The sequence below is a fragment of the Pongo abelii genome, chromosome 3 (genome assembly GCF_028885655.2).
Source record: "Pongo abelii isolate AG06213 chromosome 3, NHGRI_mPonAbe1-v2.0_pri, whole genome shotgun sequence".
Taxonomy (NCBI): Eukaryota; Metazoa; Chordata; class Mammalia; order Primates; family Hominidae; genus Pongo; species Pongo abelii.
Window position 1 is genome coordinate 162,343,960 of NC_071988.2, and position 16,448 is coordinate 162,360,407.

General features: G+C 36.1%; 1 protein-coding gene across 2 annotated transcripts in view; it reads right to left on the minus strand.

Annotated features, from left to right (window-relative positions):
- The window catches only part of CLGN (calmegin), a 32,351-nt gene extending 17,207 nt beyond the window's left edge, over positions 1–15,144 (minus strand). The window contains exons 1-5 of one of the 2 annotated variants that reach the window (XM_054553547.2): positions 15,009–15,132; positions 14,174–14,257; positions 6,481–6,633; positions 4,140–4,213; positions 3,421–3,479 (exon numbers count right to left, since the gene is read on the minus strand). In XM_054553547.2, the coding sequence (XP_054409522.1) occupies positions 3,421–3,479; positions 4,140–4,213; positions 6,481–6,624 (277 nt within the window). In that variant the 5' untranslated portion in view covers positions 6,625–6,633; positions 14,174–14,257; positions 15,009–15,132. Of the gene's footprint in view, positions 1–3,420; positions 3,480–4,139; positions 4,214–6,480; positions 6,634–14,173; positions 14,258–15,008 lie in introns of both variants that reach the window. The other variant, XM_024246423.3, reaches the window with a different exon arrangement.
- Positions 15,145–16,448: the final 1,304 nt, after the last annotated feature.

Genomic DNA, 16,448 nt, shown 5'->3' on the forward strand with positions numbered 1-16,448 from the left:
ATAAAATGTGGTTTGTCTCAATAGGGTATGTCAATATTGTATTTTTTAAATGACATATTTGAAACTGCATATGACACATAACACAAAACGGGTAGTCTATTTATTTTGAAATGCACAATACTCATCAGCTACTTTTCTTACTTGCAGCAGTTATTGTAAAGATTTAAAGTTCATTTTGAAAACTGCATGCTTAATTCACACAAACCCTTCTCAGGCTACACTAATCAGCTCTCAGAACTTTTGGCCAGGAATGCAGCAAAGCACTGCATAAGCGCTAAACTATAACAAGGCAAAACTGAGGTAGGCCTTCTCTGGGTTACAATTTTCCTTGTTAAGATCAGGACATTCCTGAAATTAGATTATGGGCCACATACAATGCAAAGCTAGGTGGGCTACCTATAGCCCAAAAGTTATGTGTTAGACTTTACTCCTTTACTGGTTTTAGAATAGAAAATCAACTTATATTAATTTGTGTAAAATCTTCTGTTTTGAAAATGATAGGCGTTGCCTATTCCAAGAAAATTCAGTTCGGCAAAACTGGCTATTTTCCAGTATTGTGTCAGCTCAAAATATTCATTAATGAGCACTTTTGAATCACAAATGCTCTTATATCATTTTGTTTTCTTTCTAAGAAAAATAATGCAAGAACCAGACACAGTCTTATAAATCAAAGAGGGGTAATTTTTGGTCTATAATTGTACATACATTTTTAGACTTTTAAAAACGTGTGTGTTTTTATTAAGTTTCCAAGTTTCTTTTCTTTCCCCCACTAATTTGGTCATATTATATTTTTTTGAAAAAGATTAATGTACTTGGTTTTCTTTCTCTCACATTGATGGTGAATTGTACTATCACTAACTTGTAGTTTGCCCCTCGCCACCTATAAAGGTCTTATTTTAAGAAGTAAAAACTTTATCTGGAAGTCCTAGCCAGAGCAATCTGGCAAGAGAAAGAAATAAAGGACATATAAACTGGAAATGAGGAAGTCAAGCTATCACTGTTTGCTAATGATATGATCGCATACCCAGAAAACTCTAAAGACTCATCCAATAGACTACTAGACTTGAAAAATGAATTCAATAAAAGTCTCAGGTTACAAAATCAATGTACACAAATCAGTAGTACTGCTACATAGCAACAACGACCAAATTGAATATCAAATCAAGAACTCAATGACTTTTACAATGGCTGCAAAAAAAAAAAAAAAAAAAATCCCTAGGAATATTCTTAATGGGGGTGAAAGATCTATACAAGGAGAACTACAAAATACTGCTGAAAAAAATCATAGATGACACAAACAAATGGAAACACATCCCATGCTCATGGATTGGAAGAATCAATATCATGAAAATGATCATACTACCCAAAGCCATCTACAGATTCAATGCGATTCCTGTCAAAATACCAAGAACATTTTTCACAGAATTAGGAAAAAAAATCCAAAAGTTCATATGGAACCAAAAAACAGCCTGAATAGCCAAAGTAATCCTAAGCAAAAAGAACATATCTGGAGACATCACATTACCTGATTTCAAATTATACAAGGTCATATTATCAAAACAGCATGGTAATGGTCTCAAGTAGACACACAGACCACTGGAACAGAATAAAGAACCAGAAATAAAGCAAAATACTTACAACTAACTGATCTTTGACCAAGCATACAAAAATACAAATTAGGGAAAGGACACCCTATTTAATAAATGGTACTGAGAAAACTGGCAGGCCACATATAGAAGAAGGAAACTGGATCCTTACTTGTCACCTTATACAAAAATCAACTCAAGATGGATTAAAGACTTAAACCTAAGATCTGAAACCATAAAAATTCTAGAAGATAACACCAGAAAAACTCTTCTAGACATTGGCTTAGGCAAAGAATTCATGACCAAGAACCCAAAAGCAAATGTAACAAAAACAAAAGTAAATAAATGGGACCTAATTAAACTAAAAAGCTTCTGCACAGCAAAAGAAATAATCATCAGAGTAAACAGATAACCCACAGTGTGGTAGAAAATATTAATAACCTATGAATCTGACAAAGGACTAGTATCCAGAATCAAGAGACTCAAACAAATCAGCAAGAAAAAAATTAATCCCATCAAAAAGTAGGCAAATGACATAGACATTTCTCAAAAGAAGATAGAGAAATGGCCAACGAACATGTTTAGAAAATGCTCAACATCACTAATCATCAAGGAAATGCAAATTAAGACCACAATGAGATACTACGTTACCCCTGTAAGAATGGCCATTATTAAAAAGTCAAAAAACAATTGGCACAGATGTGGTGAAAAGGGAACATTTATACACTGCTGGTGCAATGTAAATTAATACAGCCTCTATGGAAAACACCATGGAGGTTTATTAAAACACTGAAAGTAGATCTACTATTTGATCCAGAAATCCCACTACTGCTTTTTCTCTGCATATGGTGGTGTCCTTTTTGGAGTAGATAAGCACATATATATATATACACACACACAGACATATATATATACACACACATATATGTGTATATGTATATATATTTGTGTATATATGTATATATGTGTATATATATGCACAGGGGATTCGCTGGGATGGCGAACACCATGCAAAGGAAGACATGCAGGTATCATCTTTATCTTACACTAAACAGAAACTATGAAAAGGAAGCAGACAGCTGACATCCAACATGCTATCTGTTTTGCTGTTGTGATGTAACTGCTTATCAGAGTCTGAGTGCAAGGCCACATGTTTATGAGTATGAGGTCCTCTGAGAAGAAGAAATTATCACTATCAGTCATTGCAAGAAGAGGCTGATCTTGCTTCAGCATATAACAATCAAGGAGGCTGGTTTTTAGACCACAAAAAAGAAAATATTTGGTCATACTCTAGGGTAGTCCTATTAGGGAAGACAATATGACCCCTGCCTATAGGACATTTCTTTCTGGAGCTAAGGTTGAAGATAATCCTATTCGATATCCTATGATAATGGATATAGACCTGGAGATGAGGATTCCAGAAGTAGCCACATATCTTGTAGCTCTCATTAGTTATCCTCTGCTTTTTACTTGCTAGGAGAATCTTACCATAAATCATAATTTGATCTAGGTGTGTCTATGCTTGAGATGAAACCACAGAGACAGCAGTAGCCTGGGAAATAATGCTTCAGGAAATGCAAAAGACTAACAGCAGTAGAGTGAAAATTCAACTGTTCAGTTAGAAAACTAGACTAACTGGCTTAAGAGTGAGATTTTCAGAAACAGCAAAGAGTTTTTCAGAAATATTGAAGAGGGACAAGATAAAAGACTGAACATTTTATTATGAGGCAGGGTGGGGGACTCCAGCCAACACAATTTAACAAAAATATAATCTCAAAGGTTAGTGAACTCCAGGCCATACTGGTTATATCTAATACTTAAATAAATATTTTACCATCGTATATCGAAATTTCCTCATCCATGTCATCTTTCTTTGCTTTTGATAAGACCCATCTGTAAATAAAGTTGAACATACATATATGTCATTAACAATAAAATCAGCAATTTATAGATATAATGCATACAGAAACACAATAAAAGATCACCCAATACAGTCACTTTTCATTCAACAATAAATTCATACTTAGATGCTAAATAAGGATGCCTACACATAATCCTGAAGGGCTAGAGTTAAACGGAATTTGGAATCTATAATTTACTAGCTGTACGATCACAGGTAAGGCACAAGAAACCTTGGTTTCTTTACATGTAGAATGGGGATTAAATATGGTAATTATCTACTTTTTTTAAGGACATCTGACACATAATAATCATTTTAATATTAACTTTTGTTTTTTCCATTATTTAGAGTAGAACAATACTCATATTTGTCATCTGAACTTAAGAGTGTTAATATCTGTCCTAGAGAATAAAGAAATGTTATAAATTTCATCTTTACATTCAGAATTAGTATATTTTCTTTGAATAAATAACTATTCAAATTAAACATTCTATCAATTACAAAAATATACTAAGTACTGATTTACACTGTCAATTAAACTACTTTAAAATTTTTTATAGATCTGTAGTAGAGGCAATTTTCATAGGCCAAAACCTAATAACTTCAAAAAAGCTAATATATCAAAGAAAACATTCTCTTGAATGAATACTCACCCAGCCAACCTTCCACTATCAAAAGTTTCTGCAAAATAAACTTCTCCTATAGGTTGAGGTGTCTTATATTTAATCTAGAAAAGAGATTTTCCAAGTCTAAAGTTATTCATTTTCACAAATATTTCAATTAAATAATCTTCCTAGTGAAGAACATAGTATGCAATGCACCTACAGGTAATACAGATATGAGGTGACAAACTCAAATAGGATACAAAACTTTGTATCCTAGTAATGATAATGTACAAGAAAATATAAGAAATACCATGATGACAAAAATACTATACGTACAGTGGATACACTGACCCCTTCTAACACAGAAGGAACAAGGGGGCTGTGAGAAGTGACAATATTTATGGATAAAACTCTTTGGGAGCAAAGGAAATAGCATAATGAAAAGCATGTAAGATGTAGAGCTTAGTAAGCACATAGGCTTTTAAAATTAAGTTTTACTGTTAGGTACCCTAAAAGATAATAATATAATTTTCCAAGATTAGGAACCCAGAGAATGAAAAGATTCTATGGAGATAGCATTGCAAAGCAATTATCAACAAAGCATTGTTTCAAGTGCCTTTGAAGTGTTAGCTGTTAGGGTGTCAATAATGATGATGGTGGCAGTGGTATTGCTGATGATATAGTGGCTCCTTTAATTCTCATAATATTTCTATGGGGGAAGTATCATTAGTAACCACTTTATATATGATGAAACTGGGACAGACAAAGTAACTTGCTTACTGCTGTTCAGTTAGATAATTGTAGGACTTACATATAAAGCCAAGACTGTCTGGCTCCAAAGCTCAGACATTTTTACTACATGATACAGAATTTACCAACAAAATAATTTAAAAGAGTAAAGACTGATAAACTATCAAAAGATAATTTAAACAGAGGATGAATAAATAAAAATTTGCCTAAAGTAATAGGTTAGTCTGGATCCTCTCAGAATCAGCTTGTTGTGATTGTATCTGTATGATTAGTGAGATTTCTTCCATTAGGCTTTAGGGAAAAGGGTACAGAAATACTTTTTCTATTTTCACTGTCCCTATCCTGCTCTGATAGTAAAACACTTCCTGTCTGTTTAAGGGAGGAAAATCAGTAATTACACAAAATTCCACATAATTACTGACAGGGTCAAGATTCAGCTACCAAAACTGCCAATCTTCTATGAAGTTTACTGAATTACAACTTTACTCTTCTCTATATTTTTATAGATTGACAAAATGGGCAGTGGTGTCACAAGAAGCTTCCTTCTGATAGGCCACCCCTAAAATCAGTTTATTTTGCCCTTTATTTATACTTCACCCTATGTAGATTACTCATGCTATAAAATTAGAAGCATCAAAAATCATTCTTTCCCACTTCTTATCATATTCTCAAAGTATCACCAAATAAGTCGAGTGGTAGTTACCTGTCAATTTCTTTGAAGTATTAATATTAACCTTCAAAGACCCTGTACTAACTGTATCCAAGTCAGTAATTATTAGTACTTGGAGTACTCACTTTCTGCAGATTATAGAACTAGGCTTTAAAAAAAATTGTCCTTACAGAGCTTCAATTTAACAAGGGAAACATACTATTCACCTTAAACAATGAAACAACACATTTGCAAATGAAAAATTCTTAATAAGAGGAAATGAAGTAAAGAAATCTGTAACAACTACATATTATTCCCTTCGGCCCTTCAAACAGTAGCTGGCAGAATGCAATTAATTCTTTCTCACCATCAAAAATATTTCTGATTATCACAAGGTTAGATATGAGTATTCTTCAATGTAAAAGCTCTTATGTATCATCAAGGTATACAAAAATCCCTGCAATTTCTCAGACTTCTGTTAATCACTACTACAAAATATACATTTTAACAATGCTGAGACAGAAACACGAGTCAGGTTTACTAAATGCCCACTCCTCACCCTCACTTCTTTTTCTAATTTATCCTCCTTCTTAGCATTTTCTTTTCTCAGAGAAATAAAGACAAATACTTTACTTCTCGAAGAATTGCAAATTATATGGCCTTTTATTTGAAAAGATCTAGCAATGTCAGAAATATGAATAAAAACCTTACTATTAGCTTAGTTCTCTTTAATCAGTGACAAACTCCTGTTTTGATAGTAAAAACCTCTCCCATATTTATTTGTTTAAGAAACTGTGCTAGGTGCCATGAACGAATTTCTGAATTACATGGGCACTCTAAAAAATAAAGTAATAAGATACACAGAAAAAAGTCAAGGTTTTTCTATCTCTAAAATGAAGATTATTTGAACTGAAATGAATCACCAGAGGTCAATCACTTCATTGTACTACGTAAAGGAATAATTTATAACTCATTTATCAATAACCATACCTCTGAGGGAAGTTCACCTTCATTAACATCTATTTCTTCTGAATTTTCTTCAAAGTCTTCCTTCTCAACATCATCATCCATAAATTCTGCATTAATTGAGATGAACAGAAGACCCAAACATAGCCAAAAGGCTTGGAAACGCATATTGATTATCTGTGAAATTAAAACTAATTAGTGAAAATAAAACAAAGTTGTGAAAATAAGTGCTAAGTATATGTAGAAATAAATAATTTCTCCATAATAGCTCCTTTATTCTAGGATGGCTTTTAAAACAAATCACTGACAAAATTATTTAAATTGTGCTTTCAGCAAGTGAAAATACAAACTTCAAATCTTGTAGGAAACAGATTCTATAGTTGCAGGCCTTCGTCCAAAAACAAAAAGCCAATGGCACAAAATCTAAAGATAAAGATGATAGTAATTATCAAACACAAATAATATGTAGACCTCTTTAAAAGAAAAAGTATCATGATTCCTAAATGTTGGCTGAAATTATTTTTATTATAATGTTGCTTAAGTGTATATAAACATAAAAATGGAAATTTTATAATTATAAAACCAAAATACATTTATATATAAATGCTGAGAAAAGATACAAAAAATTTTTTATCACAAATTTAATGTGGTAGTGTTTTACTAAAATCAAAGCACAGTCAAAAGATCAAACAAATATAGGGCTTATTGTAATCAGGTAGACTGCTATGGAGAAAGTTCTTTTGCATATATAATTCCTATAATTCCATGATTACATAATTACTTATATATTTATGGACAAAGACAAACAAAAATGATGGGCGCTGTCATTAATTAGGATTTGATCTCTCTAAATCACAAAAGAGGTATAACTGGGATAGGAAGTAAATGTAAAGGGATCAATTTGACACAATGAAATAGGCTTATTTCCTTAATTTCCTAGTTATTGGCACAGAAATTTGTATACCTGCAAATTGCTTATTAATTGTGAACCCTAAAAGCGTCATTATTCTAAAAGTCTAAGAGCCTTCCATGTTACGTAGTAAAAGGCACTTTGCTTGACTTGCTATTAATCATTTTTGAGCAAAATAAAAACACATAAAATAATACTAGTAATAATGAACATTAATATAACTTTAGACCCATATCCTCTCTTTCAAATGAATGTACACTTTAGGTTCCAAATAATTAATTCGTTGAAAAAAATACATTCTAAGTGCTTTGTTTGAACTCTGGTGTACTGGGCTGCCAAGGAAGAGTTAAGAGGAGGCCAAGCAGGCAGTGCTCTATCTGGAACTCTACCCTTAACCAGAGCACCCCAGTTTTATTTGTATTCTATATTATAGTTTTTCTTGACTTTTCCTTAGAAATAGTTGCCAATGCTTCAGAAAAAAGTTCAGAAAACACTTTATTTTGAAAGTTTGTTTCTTCTTTAAAATTCTATGATCTTATATTTACATAAAAGAACTAGCTAATTTAATCTTTGCAGCCCAGGACATGAATAGCGTAGGTACTATTCCCAATCGACAAAACAAAAACAGATTTTTAAAGAACTGCAATTGGTCACAAGGCATTCTGTAGACGATGCAGTTCTATTGTTTTTATTTGTTCTTTTTTTTAAAAAAAATCAGAAATACAGACTTAATACTTTCTGCATAATGCTGCAGTATCCTGTCATTCTTCAATGCTGGACCAGCTGACAATGGAGAATTAGATCATGAAGTTCACAGTATTGAAATCTGTCTCACAATGGTGCCAACATGTTATCAAGTTCCAAACAAAACTATGAGGTTTGTCACATCTCATTTCTTAGAGAGAGGTATGATATTGACAAGTCTGTACTGAAATGCTGAGAGGTCAGATGCTGGGGTAATACTACAAGAAAATGAAGTAGTTAATTTACGAATTTAAAATTGTTTTAAATCGCGTGGTAAAACATATTCTCATTGTTGTACAACTAATTTCCAAAACTTTCTTCATGCTCTAAAACTAAAACACTATACACATTTAACAACTCCCCACTACCCTTCCCTCCAGCCCCTGGAAACCACCTTTCTAGTATCTATCTCTATGATTCTGACTACTCTAGGTACTGCATATAAGTGGAATCATACAGTATTGGTCTTTCTGTAACTGGCTTATTTTACTTAGCATAATGCCCTCAAGCTTCATCCATGTTGTAGCATGTATCAAATTTCCTTCCTTTTTAAAGCTGGACAGTATTCCATTGTGTGTATATACCACATTTTGTTTATACATTCATCTGTCAGTGGACACTTGGGTTGCTTCCACCTGTTGGCTGTTGTGAATAATCCTACAATGAATATGGGTATACAAATAACTCTTTGAGACCTTGTTTTCATTTCTTTTGAGTATATACCCATAAGTTGAATTGCTGGGTCATATGATAATTCTATTTTTTTTGAATCCTCATACTGTTTTCCATAGTGGCTTTACCATTTTACATTCCCACCAACAAGGCACAAGGGTTCCAATTTCTACACATCCTTGCCAACATTTGTTCAAAATTATGTTTTTTTAAATAGTAGCCATTGTAATAGGTCCTAATATGGGGTAGTATCATATTGTGGTTTGATTTGCATTTCCCTGATGATTAGTGATACTGAGTATCTTTTCACGTGCTTGTTGGTTATTTATATATCTTCAAGGGAAACATGTCTATTCAAGTCCTTTGCCTATTTAAAAAATCAGGTTTTGTTTTTGTTTTGAGTTGTAGGAGTTCTTACAAATTCTGGATACTGACCCCTTATCAAATATATGATTGGCAAATATTTTCTCCATTGCATAGGTTTTTCATTCTGTTGTGTTCTTTGATGCCCAGAACTTTTTAGAGTTTTCCAATTTATATATATTTTCTTTTGTTGTCTGTGCTTTTGGTGTCATATAAAAAATTACTGGCAAATTCAATGTCATGAAGCTTTCCATGTTTTCTTTTAACAGTTTTATAGTTTTCTTATGTTTAAGTCTTCAATCCATTTCAAGTTAATTTTTGTATATGATTTAAGGTAAGGTTACAACCTCATTCTTTTGCATGTGGATAGCCAGTTTCCCCAGTATCATCCCATGAGAAGACTGTCCTTTCTCACAAAATGGTCTTGGCACTTTTATAAAAAAAATTTGAACATATATGTGAGAATTTATTTCTAGGCTCTTTATTGTATCCCATTGGTGTACATGTCTGTCTGTATGCCAGTCTCACACTGATTTGATTACTATAGCTTTGAAACAGAGATGTGAGATTTCCAAACTTATTCTTTCCCAAGATTGTTCTGGCTATTTGAAGTCCCTTGAGATTCTATAAGAATTTTACTATTCTTGCGAAAAGTGCTATTAGGATTATGATAGGGATTGTACTGAATCTGTAGATTACTTTGGGTTGTGTTTCCATCTTATTAAGTCTTCCAATCCCAATGAACACAATGTCTTTCCATTGATTAATATTTGTTTCTTAATTTCTTTCAGAAGCATTTCATAGTTTTTCATGTACAAGTATTTTACTTCCTTGATTAAATTTATTCCTAAGTATTTTATTCTTTTTGATGTTGTTATAAATGGAATTGTTTTAATTTCCTGTTCATTATTAGTGTACAGAAGTGCAAATAATTTTTGTGTGCTAATTTTTTTACCCTGCAACTTTAGTGAATTCATTTGTTTTTTGAGATGGGGTCTCACTCTGTTACCCAGGCTGGAGTGCAGTGGCACCATCATGGCTCACTGCAGCCTTGAACTCCTGGACTCAGGTGATCCTCCACTTCAGCCTCTCAAGTAGCTGGGAATCCAGGCAAGCATCACCATGCCCAGCTAATGTTCTGTATTTTTCTGTAGAGATGGTTTTTGCCATGTTGCGCAGGCTGGTCTTAAACTCCTAGAGTCAAGTGATCTGGCTACCTTGGCCTCCAAAATTGCTGGGACTACAGGCGTGAGCCACCATGCCTGACCTTCATTTATTATTTCTAACAGATTTTTGTATGGTGTTTGTGAAATCTTTAGGGTTTTATACATACATATAAGATCATGTTATCTGCTGAGATAATTTTACTTCTTCCTTTTCTGTTTGAACATCTTTTTTCTTTCTTTTTCTTCCCTAATTTCTCTGGCTTGGGAGAAGTGGAAAAAGCAAGCATCCTTGTCTTATTCTAGATCTTAAAGGAAAAGTTTTCAGTCTTTCACCATTTAGTCTGATGTTAACTATGGGCTTTTCATATATGGCCTTTACTATGTTGAGGTGGTTTCCTTCTATTCCTAATGTACTGAGTGTTTTTTATTACGAAAGAGTGTTGAATCATGTCAAATGCTTTTTCTGCATGAATAAAGATGATCATGTGTTCTCCCCACCCCACATTGTTAATGTGGCATATTACACTGATTTTCTTATGTTGAATCATCCTTGAATTTTAGGAATAAATCCAACATGGTCATAGTATATAACTCTTTTAATATGCTACTGAATTTTGTTGTCAAGTATTTTGTTAAGAATTTCTGCATCAATAATCATCTGGAATATTGCTCTGTAGTCTTCTTGTAGTGTCTTTGGCTTTGATAACAGGGTTATGCTGGCTTCATAGAATGAATCTGGAAGTGTTTACTCCTCTTCAATATTTTGGAAAAATTTGAGGAGGACTAGTGTTAATTCTTCTTTCAATGTTTGGTAGAACTCACTAGTGAAGCCACCTAGTCCTGGGCTTTTATCTCCTGGGAAGTTTTTGTTTACTGATTCAATCTCCTTACCAGTTATAGGTCTGTTCAGATTTTCTACTTCTTCATAATTAATCTTGATAGGGTGTGTGTTTCTAAGAATGTATCCATTTAATCTAGATTATCCAATTTGTTGCCATATAATCCTTCAGCGTATTAATCCCTCTTATTTCTGTAGAATCAGATGTAATGTCCTTTCATTACCAATTTTAGTTATTTGAGTCTTCTCTCATTTTTCTTAATCTAACTAAAGGTTTGTTAATTTTTTTGTTGACCTTTTCGAAGAATTAACTCTTGATTTCACTTGTTTTCTCTCTTGTTTTTCTATTTTCTATTTTGTTTCTCTCTGCTCTAATCTTTATTATTTCCCTCTTTTCTTCTAACTTTTGGGTTTCATCTGCTCTTTTTCTAGTCCCTCAAGGTGTAAGTTAGGTTGTTAACTTGAGATCTTCTGTTTTTCATGTAAGTGTTTACAGCTATAAATTTCCCTTTTAACATTGCTTTCAGTGTATCCCATAAGTTTTGGTATCTTTTGTTCTCATTTTCATTTGTCTCAAGATGTTTTTCTAACTTCCCTTGAGACTTCTTTGGCTCATTGTTCAAGAGTGTGCTGTTTAATTTCCACATATTTGTGAATTTTTCTTGTTTTCCTTCTACTATTGATTTCTAGTTTCTTTCCTTTGTGTTCAGAAAACTTACTTTGTATGATTTCAATCTTTTAAAATTCATTAAGACTTGTTTTGTGGTCTAATATGGTCTATCCTGGAAAATGTTACATGTGCAGTTAAGAAAAATGTGTGTTCTGCTATTGTTGGGTACAGTGTTGTCCATATGTTTATTATGTTTAGTTGGCTTGTGGTGTTATCTATTTCTTTACTGATCTGTATGGTTGTTTTAAGTTATGCAATTTTAGTACAACAAGAATTTGTTCATATGGTATAGGGTAGAACATTTAGTGCTAATGTCACCCTCTTCCCTCCTTATAAATTAAAAGGTAGCATGCCCAGGGTTCCAAGCTTCTTATGTATTCCTCACTCCATTAGGCTTGCTGAGATCACTATCAGTTGCACCTTCATAAGAAGGGAGGCACTAAAGAACTGCATCCTTCTGCACCAACATGTATCTTTGATCTCATGTATGTTCTCTGCACTGCTTCTGTGCTAGTTCAATAAAAAATTGAAGCACAAGCAACTTTATCCATGAATGAGATACCATTCTTCCCAGTCTTTGAAATCTAGATCAAGTAGTCTGGTCTACTTTAAATAATTACACCAATATCTCCTAAAAACCCTACTGGATCTCCACTACCACCCCCAAATTACAAATTATAAAGTGCAGCTCATGTACTGGTATTGAAGTAATGCTCACTGTCACATCAAAGGTAAGTAAGGCACACAAAGAAAAGACAATCACAGGATATGCAATATCTGTTGTAAAGTGTGGGAGAAGTTGCTGGCTGATCACAAGGGTAATTTCCTTGGCACTAGATGTGACCATTACCTGGTTCCAGTCAACAGAATGTAAATAGAAGACCTGTATGCCATTGTCAGCCCTTGCCCATAAAAACTTCCCATAATTATGAATTATAATTCTTTATGATCTTTCCCCTTCTGGTTTTATGCAAGCAATTTTGAAGGCCATGGTTGAAAATGGCAGAATTCCAAGGTAGAAAGTTGCAGAATCCCTGAATCATTACTTGGAGGAGAGCCATTTTATTAGTCAGAGTTCATCAGAGAAGCAGAATCAATAGGGTGTGTGTGTGTGTGTGTGTGTGTGTGTGCATACAGGCATACCTCATTTTACTGCACGTTGATTTATTGCATTTTTCACAAATTGAAGGTTTCTGGCAACACTGCATTGAACAAGTCTACAGCTGCCATTTTTCCAACACTATAGTCACTTTATGTTTCTGTGACATATTTTTGTAATTTCTTTTTTTTTTTTTTTGAGATGGAGTCTTGCTCTGTCACCCAGGCTGGAGTGTGGTGGCACAATCTCGGCTCACTGCAACCTCTGCCTCCTTGGTTCCAGCGATTCTCCTGTCTCAGCCTCCCGAGTAGCTGGGATTATAGGCGCACGCCACTATGCCCGGCTAATTTTTGTATTTGTAGTAGAGACGGGGTTTCACCATATTGGTCAGGCTGGTCTCCAACTCCTAACCTCAGGTGATCTGCCCACCTCGGCCTCTCAAAGTGCTGGGATTATAAGCGTGAGCCACCGTGCCGGGCCTTCTTTCACTCTCAACACACCTATTTAACACACTTTTTGTACATGCTATTTCTTATAACTGAGATGCCTTTCTGCTGTTTTTCAGTTTTAATGGTTGACTGAGGATCGGACCAACACTGGTATATCCCAGAAGTGGTGTTTGACAATCATCTATTACTTAAAGTTTTAGTTGTCATGTGGCTTCAGGAATGCAATGTAGAATGATATGATAAAAAGTACACCAAACATGGCACCATCGCACCAAGTTTCTAGTTTTATTATTAAAAAGACAAGTGATAAAAACTGCTCTGGGCCTGTTTTCTCATTTGTGACGTGAACTAGACAATCCAAAGATTCTTTAAAGTTCATAATTCTAGTTTTCTATTTAAAAACACCAATATTTATTAGGTACCTAAAAAGTACTACAGCTAACTTACAACACTTCAATTTCTAGACAGATGTATCAACATACTTACATCATTTACACACAATAATTAACCTTATCAACTAGCTAAGACAGAGAGTACAGAATATCTTGTTCTGAGGATTTGGGGATGAGATCTAAATGTGACTGGAAGATCAAACCAATAAGACGTGAAGGCAAAACTCCAAACTGAAAACAGGTCAAACTTACAATGACCCAAAGGAGGGCTACCTCGAGTGATGTCGACATTTGTAAAGCAAGCAAAATCATCAGATGAGATCGGGATTTTGCCTGCTTTTAAGCAACAAAAAGTTTCTACGTTAATGAACTCTTTTCTAATTTGAGACTTCTTCCCGTGGCCACGTTATTTACCTTTTCTCTCCCAGTCCTGAGCTTTGGTTGCCATTTGCTTTTAACTCCCAAGCAAACACCTCCTCCTTGTTGCTTGGGCAGATGCTATAAATAAAATCAGCGAAAGTGTCTGATTGATGGTAAACAGGCCTGGGGCGATAATGAGTCTAGTAATTAGGGCCTCTCTGGATTCAACCCAGCCCTTTCGCCCGCACCCCGGCAGCGCACACTGGGCTCCGCGCGGGTATCGAGGGAGCGGCCAACAGTCCCTGGCCCCACCGCCGTGAAGTGCGGTCCCTTCGCTTCCACAGAGGTGGAGACTGAGACAGCCGAGCCTATTTTGATCTCGTTTGGGTTTCTGTAAGGAGCAGTCAGTAGAGTGAGCAGCGCCCAGATGCGCCCCGGGCCCCCTCTACAACCCTTGGGAGAGCGCCCCGGGGCTCAAGCGTGGAACGGGGCTGCAATGGCAACCGCTGGAATAACGGCCTCGGCTCCCGGTGGCTCCTCAAGCCCGCAGGGGAGGCCGGCCGGGCTAGGCACCTAGCTGTCCCCGTGCTCGTCCGCCCCAGCCTGGGCGCAGCAGGTGGGTGCGGCGGTGCTGGAGACACAAAGGGACCCCGGTGGCACCGACCCCCTGCGTCCACCCACGGGGCCGCCAGAGCCCAGTCAAGACCCTAGCTCGCTGCAGCCCCATCGCCAGACTCAACATCCACCCTCGCTTGGCCCCGACCGGTTCAGCCCTCTGGCGGCAAAGTAACGGGGTGCCTGGGGGAAGCAGCAACGACTCCGCTTCCTCACACCAATATGCGCGCAAAGGGCAGCGGGACAGCGGGAACGCGGCCTGCTGCTCACGCACCTCTCTTGCGGCCTGTTTCCGGCAGTGACAGCTCAGATGTCCGAGTCGTTGCCACTTGGTCCCCGCGTCTCTTCAGACCAGTCCCGCCGGCGGCCGCGCAGCAGCGACTACTAACCGCGCATGCGCGTGCGGTGCTGGGCGGGAGGCGGTGGCTGCGCGAGGCGGTGGCTGCGCCAGGCGCGTGTTACGCGCTCCTGCTCCGAGGGGCTCAACTGCCTCCAGGGGGAGCCGCACATAGAGCCTGTGCCGCCGCCGGCCGGTTGTGGCTTGGACCCCGCTACCGGGTTAGCCCAGGAGGAATTCCCCCTGCAAGTCCGAAGACTTTTCCTTCTCTGAGCTCCCGCCCTCTCTGCAGACCGTGCTACCTCCTGTTGCGCAATGATTGGATCCTGAATTTTATGTAAATCATATTTATGAACAACATCCAGTAATAAGTGCAGCAAGATTAGGGCTCTAGGCTTTCTCTAGAGTTCTAGATGTTAACAGATCTGCGGTCATGGTGATTAATAAGGAGCTTTCCTGTCTGGTGTGTGTATATGACAAATACAGATATGTTAAGTGTTCATAAATACATTGTATATAAAACAATATGTTCTTTCTCTCTCGAACAACACTATTAATAAGAGCTGCTAGCATTTATTGTGTTCATTGTGCTCTAAAGGGCTTACATTCATTGTTTAACCTTCATGGCAACCCAGGTGATGAAACTGATGACAACTTGCTCGAAGTTACACAACCCGTAAATAGTGGAAACAGGATGTAAATCAGGCCTGTCTCTCCCAGAGCCTGTAGTTTCAAACACATTGAAATAAAACTACGGCAAAAACGTAGTGTTCAATCACAAGCTGCTTTGCCTTTTATATATTGGATCAATATTAATTTTACTACTTAATATTCTATAGTAAATCTTGACTTTGAATTTGGTATAACAATTTAATTTTATTGGAAGATTAATTAACATTTAATTGACTTGTGAGTCTAACACACTTGTTGAAGAGTTTCAATCTTAAGGGTTTGGTGGCATTCCATGCACAACATATCATTATTGGCTAGGGGTCAAGATCACTGAGTTTTTTCACATTGCTTCACTAATTAAGACCAACATTTCTAAACTTTTGACTTTGTCACCTCTGAGAGAGTGTTTGGATAGTGCTAAAATTTACTGGTTAAAAAGACATTTTATTTGAGATACTTTGTAACAATATTATCCCCTTTCTTTCTTTCTTCCATCCTCCTGACTTCTATTATTCAACATACTTCTGTGGCCCGTAACAAATACACTTGAACTGCTAGAGAGGGATTTTTTAAAGGATCCATTCAAAGTTTGCAATAAGGAAGCTGAAAACCAAAAATGTAAGAATAGTGAATTTTTGCAAGATTTAGTAGTATCTTCTTGGTCACATAGTACTCAAAACCTTGAGAACATTTTTTTACTCTTTG